This window comes from Bacillus rossius (genome assembly GCF_032445375.1).
Source record: "Bacillus rossius redtenbacheri isolate Brsri chromosome 4 unlocalized genomic scaffold, Brsri_v3 Brsri_v3_scf4_1, whole genome shotgun sequence".
Taxonomy (NCBI): domain Eukaryota; kingdom Metazoa; phylum Arthropoda; class Insecta; order Phasmatodea; family Bacillidae; genus Bacillus; species Bacillus rossius.
Window position 1 is genome coordinate 6,307,096 of NW_026962010.1, and position 19,287 is coordinate 6,326,382.

General features: G+C 47.7%; 1 protein-coding gene across 1 annotated transcript in view; it reads right to left on the reverse strand.

The window, feature by feature from the left end:
• The window catches only part of LOC134541655 (dystrophin, isoforms A/C/F/G/H-like), a 935,715-nt gene that overhangs the window by 818,427 nt on the left and 98,001 nt on the right, over positions 1-19,287 (reverse strand). The window contains exons 12-13 of the mRNA XM_063385245.1: positions 10,460-10,698; positions 8,592-8,762 (exon numbers count right to left, since the gene is read on the reverse strand). Of these exons, the coding sequence (XP_063241315.1) occupies positions 8,592-8,762; positions 10,460-10,698 (410 nt within the window). The remainder of the gene's footprint in view (positions 1-8,591; positions 8,763-10,459; positions 10,699-19,287) is intronic.

Consider the following 19,287-nt stretch of genomic DNA (forward strand, 5'->3'; position numbering starts at 1 on the left):
AGCTGGATATCTGCAAGAGCACACACCACACACCAGGCAGTTGTAGCGGAGCATGTCATCAGCTGGTGTGCTCAGCTAGTGCCAGAGCTGGATATCTGCAAGAGCACACACCACACACCAGGCAGTTGTAGCGGGGCTTGTCATCAGCTGGTGTGCTCAGCTAGTGCCAGAGCTGGATATCTGCAAGAGCAAACACCACACACCAGGCAGTTATAGCGGAGCTTGTCATCAGCTGGTGTGCTCAGCTAGTGCCAGAGCTGGATATCTGCAAGAGCACACACCACACACCAGGGAGTTGTAGTGGAGCATGTCATCAGCTGGTGTGCTCAGCTAGTGCCAGAGCTGGATATCTGCAAGAGCACACACCACACACCAGGCAGTTGTAGCGGGGCTTGTCATCAGCTGGTGTGCTCAGCTAGTGCCAGAGCTGGATATCTGCAAGAGCACACACCACACACCAGGCAGTTGTAGTGGAGCATGTCATCAGCTGGTGTGCTCAGCTAGTGCCAAAGCTGGATATCTGCAAGAGCACACACCACACACCAGGGAGTTGTAGTGGAGCATGTCATCAGCTGGTGTGCTCAGCTAGTGCCAGAGCTGGATATCTGCAAGAGCACACACCACACACCAGGCAGTTGTAGTGGAGCATGTCATCAGCTGGTGTGCTCAGCTAGTGCCAGAGCTGGATATCTGCAAGAGCACACACCACACACCAGGCAGTTGTAGCGGGGCTTGTCATCAGCTGGTGTGCTCAGCTAGTGCCAGAGCTGGATATCTGCAAGAGCACACACCACACACCAGGCAGTTGTAGTGGAGCATGTCATCAGCTGGTGTGCTCAGCTAGTGCCAGAGCTGGATATCTGCAAGAGCACACACCACACACCAGGCAGTTGTAGCGGGGCTTGTCATCAGCTGGTGTGCTCAGCTAGTGCCAGAGCTGGATATCTGCAAGAGCAAACACCACACACCAGGCAGTTGTAGCGGAGCTTGTCATCAGCTGGTGTGCTCAGCTAGTGCCAGAGCTGGATATCTGCAAGAGCAAACACCACACACCAGGCAGTTGTAGCGGAGCTTGTCATCAGCTGGTGTGCTCAGCTAGTGCCAGAGCTGGATATCTGCAAGAGCAAACACCACACACCAGGCAGTTGTAGCGGAGCTTGTCATCAGCTGGTGTGCTCAGCTAGTGCCAGAGCTGGATATCTGCAAGAGCACACACCACACACCAGGCAGTTGTAGCGGGGCTTGTCATCAGCTGGTGTGCTCAGCTAGTGCCAGAGCTGGATATCTGCAAGAGCACACACCACACACCAGGCAGTTGTAGCGGGGCTTGTCATCAGCTGGTGTGCTCAGCTAGTGCCAGAGCTGGATATCTGCAAGAGCACACACCACACACCAGGCAGTTGTAGCGGGGCTTGTCATCAGCTGGTGTGCTCAGCTAGTGCCAGAGCTGAATATCTGCAAGAGCACACACCACACACCAGGCAGTTGTAGTGGAGCATGTCATCAGCTGGTGTGCTCAGCTAGTGCCAGAGCTGGATATCTGCAAGAGCACACACCACACACCAGGCAGTTGTAGTGGAGCATGTCATCAGCTGGTGTGCTCAGCTAGTGCCAGAGCTGGATATCTGCAAGAGCACACACCACACACCAGGCAGTTGTAGCGGAGCTTGTCATCAGCTGGTGTGCTCAGCTAGTGCCAGAGCTGGATATCTGCAAGAGCAAACACCACACACCAGGCAGTTGTAGCGGGGCTTGTCATCAGCTGGTGTGCTCAGCTAGTGCCAGAGCTGGATATCTGCAAGAGCACACACCACACACCAGGCAGTTGTAGTGGAGCATGTCATCAGCTGGTGTGCTCAGCTAGTGCCAGAGCTGGATATCTGCAAGAGCACACACCACACACCAGGCAGTTGTAGCGGGGCTTGTCATCAGCTGGTGTGCTCAGCTAGTGCCAGAGCTGGATATCTGCAAGAGCACACACCACACACCAGGCAGTTGTAGTGGAGCATGTCATCAGCTGGTGTGCTCAGCTAGTGCCAGAGCTGGATATCTGCAAGAGCACACACCACACACCAGGCAGTTGTAGCGGGGCTTGTCATCAGCTGGTGTGCTCAGCTAGTGCCAGAGCTGGATATCTGCAAGAGCAAACACCACACACCAGGGAGTTGTAGCGGGGCTTGTCATCAGCTGGTGTGCTCAGCTAGTGCCAGAGCTGGATATCTGCAAGAGCACACACCACACACCAGGCAGTTGTAGCGGGGCTTGTCATCAGCTGGTGTGCTCAGCTAGTGCCAGAGCTGGATATCTGCAAGAGCACACACCACACACCAGGCAGTTGTAGTGGAGCATGTCATCAGCTGGTGTGCTCAGCTAGTGCCAGAGCTGGATATCTGCAAGAGCAAACACCACACACCAGGCAGTTGTAGCGGGGCTTGTCATCAGCTGGTGTGCTCAGCTAGTGCCAGAGCTGGATATCTGCAAGAGCAAACACCACACACCAGGCAGTTGTAGCGGGGCTTGTCATCAGCTGGTGTGCTCAGCTAGTGCCAGAGCTGGATATCTGCAAGAGCAAACACCACACACCAGGCAGTTGTAGCGGGGCTTGTCATCAGCTGGTGTGCTCAGCTAGTGCCAGAGCTGGATATCTGCAAGAGCAAACACCACACACCAGGGAGTTGTAGCGGGGCTTGTCATCAGCTGGTGTGCTCAGCTAGTGCCAGAGCTGGATATCTGCAAGAGCACACACCACACACCAGGCAGTTGTAGCGGGGCTTGTCATCAGCTGGTGTGCTCAGCTAGTGCCAGAGCTGGATATCTGCAAGAGCACACACCACACACCAGGCAGTTGTAGTGGAGCATGTCATCAGCTGGTGTGCTCAGCTAGTGCCAGAGCTGGATATCTGCAAGAGCACACACCACACACCAGGCAGTTGTAGCGGGGCTTGTCATCAGCTGGTGTGCTCAGCTAGTGCCAGAGCTGGATATCTGCAAGAGCACACACCACACACCAGGCAGTTGTAGCGGGGCTTGTCATCAGCTGGTGTGCTCAGCTAGTGCCAGAGCTGGATATCTGCAAGAGCAAACACCACACACCAGGCAGTTGTAGTGGAGCATGTCATCAGCTGGTGTGCTCAGCTAGTGCCAGAGCTGGATATCTGCAAGAGCACACACCACACACCAGGGAGTTGTAGTGGAGCATGTCATCAGCTGGTGTGCTCAGCTAGTGCCAGAGCTGGATATCTGCAAGAGCACACACCACACACCAGGCAGTTGTAGCGGGGCTTGTCATCAGCTGGTGTGCTCAGCTAGTGCCAGAGCTGGATATCTGCAAGAGCAAACACCACACACCAGGCAGTTGTAGCGGAGCATGTCATCAGCTGGTGTGCTCAGCTAGTGCCAGAGCTGGATATCTGCAAGAGCACACACCACACACCAGGCAGTTGTAGCGGGGCTTGTCATCAGCTGGTGTGCTCAGCTAGTGCCAGAGCTGGATATCTGCAAGAGCACACACCACACACCAGGCAGTTGTAGTGGAGCATGTCATCAGCTGGTGTGCTCAGCTAGTGCCAGAGCTGGATATCTGCAAGAGCACACACCACACACCAGGCAGTTGTAGCGGGGCTTGTCATCAGCTGGTGTGCTCAGCTAGTGCCAGAGCTGGATATCTGCAAGAGCAAACACCACACACCAGGGAGTTGTAGCGGGGCTTGTCATCAGCTGGTGTGCTCAGCTAGTGCCAGAGCTGGATATCTGCAAGAGCACACACCACACACCAGGCAGTTGTAGCGGGGCTTGTCATCAGCTGGTGTGCTCAGCTAGTGCCAGAGCTGGATATCTGCAAGAGCACACACCACACACCAGGCAGTTGTAGTGGAGCTTGTCATCAGCTGGTGTGCTCAGCTAGTGCCAGAGCTAGATATCTGCAAGAGCACACACCACACACCAGGCAGTTGTAGTGGAGCTTGTCATCAGCTGGTGTGCTCAGCTAGTGCCAGAGCTAGATATCTGCAAGAGCACACACCACACACCAGGCAGTTGTAGCGGGGCTTGTCATCAGCTGGTGTGCTCAGCTAGTGCCAGAGCTGGATATCTGCAAGAGCACACACCACACACCAGGGAGTTGTAGTGGAGCATGTCATCAGCTGGTGTGCTCAGCTAGTGCCAGAGCTGGATATCTGCAAGAGCACACACCACACACCAGGCAGTTGTAGTGGAGCATGTCATCAGCTGGTGTGCTCAGCTAGTGCCAGAGCTGGATATCTGCAAGAGCAAACACCACACACCAGGCAGTTGTAGCGGGGCTTGTCATCAGCTGGTGTGCTCAGCTAGTGCCAGAGCTGGATATCTGCAAGAGCACACACCACACACCAGGCAGTTGTAGCGGAGCATGTCATCAGCTGGTGTGCTCAGCTAGTGCCAGAGCTGGATATCTGCAAGAGCACACACCACACACCAGGCAGTTGTAGCGGAGCATGTCATCAGCTGGTGTGCTCAGCTAGTGCCAGAGCTGGATATCTGCAAGAGCACACACCACACACCAGGCAGTTGTAGTGGAGCATGTCATCAGCTGGTGTGCTCAGCTAGTGCCAGAGCTGGATATCTGCAAGAGCACACACCACACACCAGGCAGTTGTAGCGGGGCTTGTCATCAGCTGGTGTGCTCAGCTAGTGCCAGAGCTGGATATCTGCAAGAGCACACACCACACACCAGGCAGTTGTAGCGGGGCTTGTCATCAGCTGGTGTGCTCAGCTAGTGCCAGAGCTGGATATCTGCAAGAGCACACACCACACACCAGGCAGTTGTAGCGGGGCTTGTCATCAGCTGGTGTGCTCTGCTAGTGCCAGAGCTGGATATCTGCAAGAGCACACACCACACACCAGGCAGTTGTAGCGGGGCTTGTCATCAGCTGGTGTGCTCAGCTAGTGCCAGAGCTGGATATCTGCAAGAGCACACACCACACACCAGGCAGTTATAGCGGAGCATGTCATCAGCTGGTGTGCTCAGCTAGTGCCAGAGCTGGATATCTGCAAGAGCACACACCACACACCAGGCAGTTGTAGCGGAGCATGTCATCAGCTGGTGTGCTCAGCTAGTGCCAGAGCTGGATATCTGCAAGAGCACACACCACACACCAGGCAGTTGTAGTGGAGCATGTCATCAGCTGGTGTGCTCAGCTAGTGCCAGAGCTGGATATCTGCAAGAGCACACACCACACACCAGGCAGTTATAGCGGAGCATGTCATCAGCTGGTGTGCTCAGCTAGTGCCAGAGCTGGATATCTGCAAGAGCACACACCACACACCAGGCAGTTGTAGCGGAGCATGTCATCAGTTGGTGTGCTCAGCTAGTGCCAGAGCTGGATATCTGCAAGAGCACACACCACACACCAGGCAGTTGTAGCGGAGCATGTCATCAGCTGGTGTGCTCAGCTAGTGCCAGAGCTGGATATCTGCAAGAGCACACACCACACACCAGGCAGTTGTAGCGGAGCATGTCATCAGCTGGTGTGCTCAGCTAGTGCCAGAGCTGGATATCTGCAAGAGCACACACCACACACCAGGCAGTTGTAGCGGAGCTTGTCATCAGCTGGTGTGCTCAGCTAGTGCCAGAGCTGGATATCTGCAAGAGCACACACCACACACCAGGCAGTTGTAGTGGAGCATGTCATCAGCTGGTGTGCTCAGCTAGTGCCAGAGCTGGATATCTGCAAGAGCACACACCACACACCAGGCAGTTGTAGCGGAGCATGTCATCAGCTGGTGTGCTCAGCTAGTGCCAGAGCTGGATATCTGCAAGAGCACACACCACACACCAGGCAGTTGTAGCGGGGCTTGTCATCAGCTGGTGTGCTCAGCTAGTGCCAGAGCTGGATATCTGCAAGAGCACACACCACACACCAGGCAGTTGTAGCGGAGCATGTCATCAGCTGGTGTGCTCAGCTAGTGCCAGAGCTGGATATCTGCAAGAGCACACACCACACACCAGGCAGTTGTAGCGGAGCATGTCATCAGCTGGTGTGCTCAGCTAGTGCCAGAGCTGGATATCTGCAAGAGCACACACCACACACCAGGCAGTTGTAGCGGAGCATGTCATCAGCTGGTGTGCTCAGCTAGTGCCAGAGCTGGATATCTGCAAGAGCACACACCACACACCAGGCAGTTGTAGCGGAGCATGTCATCAGCTGGTGTGCTCAGCTAGTGCCAGAGCTGGATATCTGCAAGAGCACACACCACACACCAGGGAGCTGTAGCGGGACTTGTCATCAGCTGGTGTGCTCAGCTAGTGCCAGAGCTGGATATCTGCAAGAGCACACACCACACACCAGGCAGTTGTAGCGGAGCTTGTCATCAGCTGGTGTGCTCAGCTAGTGCCAGAGCTGGATATCTGCAAGAGCACACACCACACACCAGGCAGTTGTAGCGGAGCTTGTCATCAGCTGGTGTGCTCAGCTAGTGCCAGAGCTGGATATCTGCAAGAGCACACACCACACACCAGGCAGTTGTAGCGGAGCTTGTCATCAGCTGGTGTGCTCAGCTAGTGCCAGAGCTGGATATCTGCAAGAGCACACACCACACACCAGGCAGTTGTAGTGGAGCATGTCATCAGCTGGTGTGCTCAGCTAGTGCCAGAGCTGGATATCTGCAAGAGCACACACCACACACCAGGCAGTTGTAGTGGAGCATGTCATCAGCTTGTGTGCTCAGCTAGTGCCAGAGCTGGATATCTGCAAGAGCACACACCACACACCAGGCAGTTGTAGCGGAGCTTGTCATCAGCTGGTGTGCTCAGCTAGTGCCAGAGCTGGATATCTGCAAGAGCACACACCACACACCAGGCAGTTGTAGTGGAGCATGTCATCAGCTGGTGTGCTCAGCTAGTGCCAGAGCTGGATATCTGCAAGAGCACACACCACACACCAGGCAGTTGTAGTGGAGCATGTCATCAGCTGGTGTGCTCAGCTAGTGCCAGAGCTGGATATCTGCAAGAGCACACACCACACACCAGGCAGTTGTAGTGGAGCATGTCATCAGCTGGTGTGCTCAGCTAGTGCCAGAGCTGGATATCTGCAAGAGCACACACCACACACCAGGCAGTTGTAGTGGAGCATGTCATCAGCTGGTGTGCTCAGCTAGTGCCAGAGCTGGATATCTGCAAGAGCACACACCACACACCAGGCAGTTGTAGTGGAGCATGTCATCAGCTGGTGTGCTCAGCTAGTGCCAGAGCTGGATATCTGCAAGAGCACACACCACACACCAGGCAGTTGTAGTGGAGCATGTCATCAGCTGGTGTGCTCAGCTAGTGCCAGATGCCACGTGAGTGAGTACATCCCCACTCACTTCCCAGACATTCATCTGTCCGTGTCTGTCAAGGTACAGGGCCACAGAGGCAGTTCAAGAGGAAGGTGAGGATATGACATCTGGCAAACCAAGACATGGCTCACAGCCAGTGAATTATCAAACCCTGCTAACAGGACTAGAGGAGCCCTATTGCCAACCCACTTTCCAATCCTATCTTATGAACAAACTCAGAATGGTGCTGTGATAGGAGGCCACAATAGATCAATGACTGTAAATACCAACTCAAATAGAGTTCAGATAGACTAGTGTAGTATTTATTCCAAAAAGATCCTTTACCATCAACATGCAGACAAACTGAAGATAAGGTATGTTTTTGAACCATTTTGCAAAGAGACAACCTCAGTCAACACTCAGACCAACAATGGCACAACTGTTCTTATAAGAGAGGCCCAAATGGGCTCAGGCAATGCTGACAGAAGACTAATAATGGCAGCAACTACTGCCAGAACACAAGACCTTTGGGATATAACATATTCTCAGAAAAGTTGTTGGTGTGGTCATTGGGATCACGACATGACTAATGGTACACTGCGTGGCCATCAGTCCTATAAGTAGTGAATGTTGATGAAAAGAACCAATAACATTAACTAAACCAAGGCTAGCTAATAAGTAACGAGAATACCTTGTAGTTGTAAACCAAGAAAGTGAGCTACTTCAAGAACCATGTCGTAAGAATATTATACGACCTCATTTAAATTAGAAGCTTGATAAGTAGGATCTCTGTGCAAACACTTACTCATCAGTAAATTTTTGACGTGATAACGTCTTATAAAACGATGAATGCCAGCTTCACGTACAAAAAAGAATGACTCATTGTCACGTTCCGCCTGAGACGAGCGTGCAAGAACTGGCCAACCACCGTGCGAGAAAATCTTCTATAATATCAAACAGGTTAAGGCGGGCTTTTTAAAAGAAGCAATTTAAAAAAAATTTGATTTATTTGTCCAATTTCGTCATTTCAAATAAACAATTTATTGACATTGATTTGATTTAAGTTTTATTTCTATAACTAATAGTTTGTGATTACATTGAAACAAATTATTTAAATTAAAAAAGCGAAAACTGTAAATAGTATTTGAAAATTAAAAAGTATGCAATTTTTCATCAGTTTTCTTATGACTTACATAAAATTATCGTACGTAAACCGACTTTACAGACAAATCCCTTTTTAAATTATTTTGTAAGAACATTCCACATATAATTTCACATTAACGATAAGGCAAACTCACTCGCTGTCCCTGAACTTCCATGATCTGGTACAGAGCATCCCAGCGGTCCTGCAGGAACTCCAGCTTCTCCAGGATATCAGCTCCCTCTGACGTCCCGGAGAGGAGTTCCTGGGCGGAGTCCTGCAGGCCGGACAGCTTCTTCTGTTGTGCGTCCATCTCGTGTTTCAGAACCTGACCAGCACACACAGCCCTGAGTACCGAATACATTACACAGTTTCATGCATACAAAATAAACCTTTTTTAATCTTTTCTCGTGACAAACGCACACCATTATCTTTTGACTTGATAATGTCTTATAAATCGATGAACGCCGGCTGCATGCGTGAAAAATTGTCACGTTCCGCCTGAGCCGAGCGTGAAATTCCGCCTGAGCCGAGCGTGAAAGAACCAACCAACCACCGTGCGAGAAAATCTTCTTTAATATCAAAAAGGTTAAGGCGGGCTTTTTAACTAATTGTTTGTGATTATATTTAAACAAATTATTTAAATTAAATTTGCTAAAACTGTAAATAATATTTGAAAATGAAAAAGTATGCAATTTTTTATCAATAAACCTTTTTTATCTTTTCTTCGATGCCTACTCCAGGTGGTAGACTCTTTAACGTAATTATTTAAGTTCATACCAAGAATTTAAAACTAGTCTCTGTGACTAACTTTCGAGGCCAGGCCACAAATGCCCTGGTCAGCACCAAAAATGATTATTTTGCTGTTGGCATTTTTTTGCAGTTTGATACTAATGACTTTGTATCTTTCTTTTTGTGTAACTGCTAATCTATATTGTACCACTCGACGTGAATAAAATACCTTCTTGCGAGTATTTGTCCGTACAACCACGTGCCCGCCAGCCAGGGACACCTAGAGAGCCCACCGCGACCATCAGCTAGAGTGCGACGGTGTTCCCGCCGCTGAGAGCGAGTGGTAGCTTATAGGGGAATCAAGCCTAGCCTCCACAAGGGCCTCGTCACGACCCAGGGGCAGTCTCGAGTTGGGTCCACGTGGTGGCGCCCACTGTTCCAAGTAATGTACCGTGTTTTCTCGCATAATCGTAGCACATTTTATTCTAAAATCAAGTTTTAAAAGTGGGGTGTGACGATTATGAGAGAAAAAAAAATTTGTTAGATAAAGTTATTTATCAAAACAAGCCCTTTCATGGAAAGTACGTTTATTTAAAAAGTATAAAAGAGCACGCCAAATAAATAAGTCGTGCAACAAAAACCTTTCTTCGACTTTAAATAGAAAAACCAAAACTCTGACGCCAACACAAGCCACTTGAATCTGTGACATTAACTAACGCATAATATTTTCGTAGTACACACTTGCCACGAAAGAGTGCGGGCCATCAAATGTAGTTAACTCGGCAGTGGAGAGAGTATGCGCATCGCATGTAATCGGCAAGATATCAATATTTGACTACGTGTGCGCGCTCTATACAAGAAGCAACATAACCAAACACAAATGATGCCAACTAGCGCTTTCTACATTATTGTAAATGGTACATCGCGATGACGCAAACGAACAGATAAAAGTTATAATGTTTGAAAGCGTCTTTAAAAGAAAATTTACACGTCAGACAACTTCGTATTTTCGTTAACTAATAAGTAAGTGGTAATGTCTGAATAAATATTAGATTTCTACTTTAAAATACATTGTTTTATACGGAAAAGATACCAACACAAAGTGCTCGTCATCTAATAGCGGGACCAAAAACAACATGCAACGTTAACGCGAGAAGTTTTTTTATCCCAATTTTGACGGCCTAAAATATAGGTGCGACGATTATGCGTGTGCGACGATTATGCGATAGCAGAGGGTAACTTGTCGCCCATTTTGCACATTCCCCGAGGCAACATGGCAGTGCCAGGTTATACCTGCAACTTCTTGATGCGATCCAGCACTTGGCCGATCTCGGACGCGGGGTTCACTTCCATCTGCTTGAGCACGGCCTCCTTCTCGTCCAGCCACGCCTGGAGTCTCTGGTGCTCATCCGTGACGTGCTGCCACTTGTCACTGAGCTCCTGCAGGCGGGCCCCGCGCTCTTCCGTCCACTGGCAGATGTGGGCCCAGCGCTCGCCCAGCGCCGTCAGCTGGTCTTCCATCTGCGAGTACGCTGCTCACACACACCAGACCAGCTATACACACACCCTTTTCCATCTACTGTCTGCATCACACCCTTCGCCAGCTAACACACTGCAAGTACGCTGCTCACACACCCCAGACCAGCTCAACACACTCCCTTTTCCATCTACTGTCTGCGTTACACCCTTTGCCAGTTAACACACTGCGAGTACGCTGCTCACACACCCCAGACCAGCTCAACACACTCCCGTTTCTATCTACTGTCTGCGTTACACCCTTTGCCAGTTAACACACTGCGAGTACGCTGCTCACACACACCAGACCAGCTATACACACTCCCTTTTCCATCTACTGTCTGCGTCACACCCTTTGCCAGTTAACACACTGCGAGTACGCTGCTCACACACCCCAGACCAGCTATACACACTCCCTTTTCCATCTACTGTCTGCGTCACACCCTTTGCCAGTTAACACACTGCGAGTACGCTGCTCACACACCCCAGACCAGCTATACACACTCCCTTTTCCATCTACTGTCTGCGTCACACCCTTTGCCAGTTAACACACTGCGAGTACGCTGCTCACACACCCCAGACCAGCTATACACACTCCCTTTTCCATCTACTGTCTGCGTCACACCCTTTGCCAGTTAACACACTGCGAGTACGCTGCTCACACACCCCAGACCAGCTATACACACTCCCTTTTCCATCTACTGTCTGCGTCACACCCTTTGCCAGTTAACACACTGCGAGTACGCTGCTCACACACCCCAGACCAGCTATACACACTCCCTTTTCCATCTACTGTCTGCGTCACACCCTTTGCCAGTTAACACACTGCGAGTACGCTGCTCACACACCCCAGACCAGCTATACACACTCCCTTTTCCATCTACTGTCTGCGTCACACCCTTTTCCAGTTAACACACTGCGAGTACGCTGCTCACACACCCCAGACCAGCTCCTTTTCCATCTACTGTCTGCGTCACACCCTTTGCCAGTTAACACACTGCGAGTACGCTGCTCACACACCCCAGACCAGCTATACACACTCCCTTTTCCATCTACTGTCTGCGTCACACCCTTTGCCAGTTAACACACTGCGAGTACGCTGCTCACACACCCCAGACCAGCTATACACACTCCCTTTTCCATCTACTGTCTGCGTCACACCCTTTGCCAGTTAACACACTGCGAGTACGCTGCTCACACACCCCAGACCAGCTATACACACTCCCTTTTCCATCTACTGTCTGCGTCACACCCTTTGCCAGTTAACACACTGCGAGTACGCTGCTCACACACCCCAGACCAGCTTTACACACTCCCTTTTCCATCTACTGTCTGCGTCACACCCTTTGCCAGTTAACACACTGCGAGTACGCTGCTCACACACCCCAGACCAGCTATACACACTCCCTTTTCCATCTACTGTCTGCGTCACACCCTTTGCCAGTTAACACACTGCGAGTACGCTGCTCACACACCCCAGACCAGCTATACACACTCCCTTTTCCATCTACTGTCTGCGTCACACCCTTTGCCAGTTAACACACTGCGAGTACGCTGCTCACACACCCCAGACCAGCTATACACACTCCCTTTTCCATCTACTGTCTGCGTCACACCCTTTGCCAGTTAACATACTGCGAGTACGCTGCTCACACACCCCAGACTAGCTATACACACTCCCTTTTCCATCTACTGTCTGCGTCACACCCTTTGCCAGTTAACACATTGCGAGTACGCTGCTCACACACCCCAGACCAGCTATACACACTCCCTTTTCCATCTACTGTCTGCGTCACACCCTTTGCCAGTTAACACACTGCGAGTACGCTGCTCACACACCCCAGACCAGCTATACACACTCCCTTTTCCATCTACTGTCTGCGTCACACCCTTTGCCAGTTAACACACTGCGAGTACGCTGCTCACACACCCCAGACCAGCTATACACACTCCCTTTTACATCTACTGTCTGCGTCACACCCTTTGCCAGTTAACACACTGCGAGTACGCTGCTCACACACCCCAGACCAGCTATACACACTCCCTTTTCCATCTACTGTCTGCGTCACACCCTTTGCCAGTTAACACACTGCGAGTACGCTGCTCACACACCCCAGACCAGCTATACACACTCCCTTTTCCATCTACTGTCTGCGTCACACCCTTTGCCAGTTAACACACTGCGAGTACGCTGCTCACACACCCCAGACCAGCTATACACACTCCCTTTTCCATCTACTTTCTGCGTCACACCCTTTGCCAGTTAACACACTGCGAGTATCTGCTCACACACCCCAGACCAGCTATACACACTCCCTTTTCCATCTACTGTCTGCGTCACACCCTTTGCCAGTTAACACACTGCGAGTACGCTGCTCACACACCCCAGACCAGCTATACACACTCCCTTTTCCATCTACTGTCTGCGTCACACCCTTTGCCAGTTAACACACTGCGAGTACGCTGCTCACACACCCCAGACCAGCTATACACACTCCCTTTTCCATCTAATGTCTGCGTCACACCCTTTGCCAGTTAACACACTGCGAGTACGCTGCTCACACACCCCAGACCAGCTATACACACTCCCTTTTCCATCTACTGTCTGCGTCACACCCTTTGCCAGTTAACACACTGCGAGTACGCTGCTCACACACCCCAGACCAGCTATACACACTCCCTTTTCCATCTACTGTCTGCGTCACACCCTTTGCCAGTTAACACACTGCGAGTACGCTGCTCACACACCCCAGACCAGCTATACACACTCCCTTTTCCATCTACTGTCTGCGTCACACCCTTTGCCAGTTAACACACTGTGAGTACGCTGCTCACACACCCCAGACCAGCTATACACACTCCCTTTTCCATCTACTGTCTGCGTCACACCCTTTGCCAGTTAACACACTGCGAGTACGCTGCTCACACACCCCAGACCAGCTATACACACTCCCTTTTCCATCTACTGTCTGCGTCACACCCTTTGCCAGTTAACACACTGCGAGTACGCTGCTCACACACCCCAGACCAGCTATACACACTCCCTTTTCCATCTACTGTCTGCGTCACACCCTTTGCCAGTTAACACACTGCGAGTACGCTGCTCACACACCCCAGACCAGCTATACACACTCCCTTTTCCATCTACTGTCTGCGTCACACCCTTTGCCAGTTAACACACTGCGAGTACGCTGCTCACACACACCAGACCAGCTATACACACTCCCTTTTCCATCTACTGTCTGCGTCACACCCTTTGCCAGTTAACACACTGCGAGTACGCTGCTCACACACCCCAGACCAGCTATACACACTCCCTTTTCCATCTACTGTCTGCGTCACACCCTTTGCCAGTTAACACACTGCGAGTACGCTGCTCACACACCCCAGACCAGCTATACACACTCCCTTTTCCATCTACTGTCTGCGTCACACCCTTTGCCAGTTAACACACTGCGAGTACGCTGCTCACACACCCCAGACCAGCTATACACACTCCCTTTTCCCTCTACTGTCTGCGTCACACCCTTTGCCAGTTAACACACTGCGAGTACGCTGCTCACACACCCCAGACCAGCTTTACACACTCCCTTTTCCATCTACTGTCTGCGTCACACCCTTTGCCAGTTAACACACTGCGAGTACGCTGCTCACACACCCCAGACCAGCTATACACACTCCCTTTTCCATCTACTGTCTGCGTCACACCCTTTGCCAGTTAACACACTGCGAGTACGCTGCTCACACACCCCAGACCAGCTATACACACTCCCTTTTCCATCTACTGTCTGCGTCACACCCTTTGCCAGTTAACACACTGCGAGTACGTTGCTCACACACCCCAGACCAGCTATACACACTCCCTTTTCCATCTACTGTCTGCGTCACACCCTTTGCCAGTTAACACACTGCGAGTACGCTGCTCACACACCCCAGACCAGCTATACACACTCCCTTTTCCATCTACTGTCTGCGTCACACCCTTTGCCAGTTAACACACTGCGAGTACGCTGCTCACACACCCCAGACCAGCTATACACACTCCCTTTTTCATCTACTGTCTGCGTCACACCCTTTGCCAGTTAACACACTGCGAGTACGCTGCTCACACACCCCAGACCAGCTATACACACTCCCTTTTCCATCTACTGTCTGCGTCACACCCTTTGCCAGTTAACACACTGCGAGTACGCTGCTCACACACCCCAGACCAGCTATACACACTCCCTTTTCCATCTACTGTCTGCGTCACACCCTTTGCCAGTTAACACACTGCGAGTACGCTGCTCACACACCCCAGACCAGCTATACACACTCCCTTTTCCATCTACTGTCTGCGTCACACCCTTTGCCAGTTAACACACTGCGAGTACGCTGCTCACACACCCCAGACCAGCTATACACACTCCCTTTTCCATCTACTGTCTGCGTCACACCCTTTGCCAGTTAACACACTGCGAGTACGCTGCTCACACACCCCAGACCAGCTATACACACTCCCTTTTCCATCTACTGTCTGCGTCACACCCTTTGCCAGTTAACACACTGCGAGTACGCTGCTCACACACCCCAGACCAGCTATACACACTCCCTTTTCCATCTACTGTCTGCGTCACACCCTTTGCCAGTTAACACACTGCGAGTACGCTGCTCACACACCCCAGACCAGCTATACACACTCCCTTTTCCATCTACTGTCTGCGTCACAACCTTTGCCAGTTAACACACTGCGAGTACGCTGCTCACACACCCCAGACCAGCTATACACACTCCCTTTTTCATCTACTGTCTGCGTCACGCCCTTTGCCAGTTAACACACTGCGAGTACGCTGCTCACACACCCCAGACCAGCTATACACACTCCCTTTTCCATCTATTGTCTGCGTCACACCCTTTGCCAGTTAACACACTGCGAGTACGCTGCTCACACACCCCAGACCAGCTATACACACTCCCTTTTCTATCTACTGTCTGCGTCACACCCTTTACCAGTTAACATACTGTTTCATGTGGGACAATCGAGGGTACATTACCAACTGCTACATCAAAAATGCAAAATGAGATATATTTGTGTAGGAAAAATGTGTGATATACTGTACTGTAATATATATATATATATATATATATATATATATAATAATATATCTATAAAAAAAAGGGGGGGTTGTCTGTAAATTTGGTTTACGGACGATAATTTTACGTGATAACGTCATAAGAAAACATTGATGAAAAATTGCATACTTTTTAATTTTAAAATAATATTTACTGTTTTTTGCAAATTTAATTTAAATAATTTGTTTAAATATAATCACAAACAATTAGTTATAGAAATAAACTGAAATCATATCAATGTCAATAAGTAGTTAATTTGAAATGACGAAACTGGACAAATAAATCAAATTTTTTTAAATTGCTGCTTTCAAAAAGCTCGCCTTAACCTGTTTGATATTATAGAAATTTTTCTCGCACGGTGGGTGGCTGGTTCTTGCACGCTCGGCTCAGGTGGAACGTGACAATGAGTCATGCTTTTTTGTGCGTGCAGCCGGCGTTCATTGATTTCTAAGGCGTTATCACGTCAAAAACACACACCTTTGAGAAAGTGTGCAGTGTAGATAATATGACTTTTGTTAATCTTAAGAATCTGAACTGCTGGAACTTGGCACAGCTGTGTGAAGGACTCATCACCGTCGCAAACACACAAAGCTTCTTGTTACTAACCCTCCCGCCCATAAAGTTAATGCAGGCCAAAAGCTGCTGTTCATGTTCTGTAGGTCAAAACATGTCCGTGTAAACAACTGTTTGGCAACGACATCAATCAACATGTCAAGGTGACTTTCAAAATTAAGTTTATCAACAAATTTTATACTCTTTCTGCATAGATAATAATGAATCATTACTTCATTATACTCCTTTCCCTCTAACTTCAACAAGACATGTTTTGAAGTTATACTTCTTCAGGTGCGTAATGGGAAAATTACCAGAGTGAATTTTTATGATGCGCACGCACCATGCAACAAAATTTTCACAGGAAGATGGCGAACCCACTTGTGTGAACATTAACTCTTATTTAGGTCGTCACTTTCACTTTCATAAAAATTAGGTAACATACTAAACATATTGTGCCAAATGAAACTTTATGATATAAAAACTAGCCTGGAATATATTTGGTAATCTAAAATAGTCATTGTAAAGTGTAATTTCAATTTTAAAAATACCTAAGGATACTAGTATTACAACAATTATAATACATATTCTCCTTACTATGTTTTGTCAGGCTTCGTAGTGCATTGGTTAATAGTGTGCAGTTAATAAGCAAAAGGAACATGGTTCAAAACTTGACAGTGTTTTTGTCCATTGGACTGGTTATTTCATATTACGTAGGCCAAATCCTCTATTTTAATTTAAAGTAATATTAATTATGTTTGTTAAAAAAATAATTTCCATGAATTCCATAGGTAATAAAAAATAAAACTTTATAATAGTAAAACTATCCTTTAATAGTCATCTGACATGTGTGGAAACAAATAAGGTGGACAGTATTTTAATAAAATTTCTTGTCAAAAATCTAATAAAAGCCAGGGTTTAGTATATTTTAAAATCTTTTTTGTTTTTATCTGCAAATTAAATGATTCAATAGTCAACGAAGCTGCTTCGGTAGCGAATTATAGCAACCGGTGCGGAACTACGTACGAATCACATTCAGATATTTAGCGATTGATATTGAATAATGGTCCAAAAAATTTTAAAAATATTTATTTATTGTTTATAAACTTTTTTAAGTGTATTCTCAAGTGTATTTATGTAAGTATATAAAATCAATGTCAGGTTGCTTGTAAGCTTCCATTTCGCTGGCAGGGAGTGTCTGTGGAAGGTTTATTAGTCTCCTGGCCATTTTTATAGGAGTGCTTGTAAGATTATGTTCCCGTATATATAATCAATGAGATAGCAAGGTTTACAGGTCTTCGCTTTTTTTTACAAACAATAATCATTCCGAACTTATTTTACACAAATTTAAAAACAAATTTCTCTTTTATTACGACCTGTGATTTACAAATTCTTTGTAACAATGATGTTAACAAGGCCTACTGTGCCAAAACGTATAAAATTTTCGTGACCACATCGTAAATGTTTTTTGCTTAGAACTGATGATATTATTTTGCCCAGCAACTCATATATATATATATATATATATATATATATATATATATATATATATATATATATATATATATATATACATACATACATACATACATACATACATACATACATACATATATATACATATATATACATACACACATACACACATACACACACACACAACACACACACACATACATATATACATATATATATATATAGACATATAATATATATATATATAATGATGTTAAAATATTATCACAATTGAAACAACTATGGGATATTTTTATAGAGAGCAGTTTTGAAAGCTGTTTCCATTGAGCATGCGTGAGAGCATGTGAAAGCTGAAAACATGCAAGACGATTGTGAGTAAATAGTTACATTTATCAATATTTAGAAAGATTTGATTTGCTATTTCACACTTGATGCACATTTAGTACTCATACATTACATACCTATGGTAATCAGGAAAACAAAATGATTAGATTACGCGAACCTTAAAATGTCTTTGCATTTTTTTTGTTGTTGTATTATAGTGATTGAAGTGTTAACAACTGAACCATTAGCAGCAATGTATTTTAAGATATAAAACCTTAATGTTTGTGGAGTTTGGTTGGTTTGTTGGTTACTTCACCATTACGAGTTTATTGTACCACTGTGTACAGCTCCACAACTTAGCAAGCGAGAAGCTAAGCTAACGATCTCCGGATGACAGTCAGGCATGAAGTTGGAGGTAAAAAAAAGCACAGCAGCCATAAGACTGAAAGGTTATTTAAATTTATATCTGCCTGTGAATGTCGGCAGTACGAGTTATACCTAACCAGCTTGTTTAATGTAATTTATTTGCTGTATTTCATTCATTTTATTCTACTTTTCTTTTAGAACTGTTCATTCTGACATTTCGAGGTTTTCTGTCGTTTATACAGTTATTTTGTTTCACGTTGAACTTCGTCGCGATTGGTGCGCTGTTGCACTGCCCGACCGCTGGGTGATGACGTCACGCACAGCTGAGCACCAGGCACTCAGGGTGCTCAAGGGGGGAGGGGGGGGGGAAGGAGTCAAGCCAGCGGAAGCACTTGCGTGTAAATGTTTAAGAACTCTGAAATATATATATATGTACATACACACACACCGTTTCGTGCTGTTTACATATTCCGGTAACAGTGCATTAAGTGTAGTGCAAGTTTATATACAATTTTACTTGATGGGTATAAACTTAGTTAGCAGAAAATTAACTTTTTTTTTTTAAGATAATCTTGCAGTTGTACGCAAGTAACTTTATGCAAACAGCCTTGGTGCCTATCTGACTCGTCATTACGTCACACGGCACAAGCGGCTGTGTACTACCAGCGTGCAAGGTCATCGCCAAGGTGGCTTATTTTCAACGAGCGCAAGTTACGGTTTAGTTGAAAACTGTTTTAAATACTGCTTTTAATATAGTCGCGCAGCAATTGATTCTG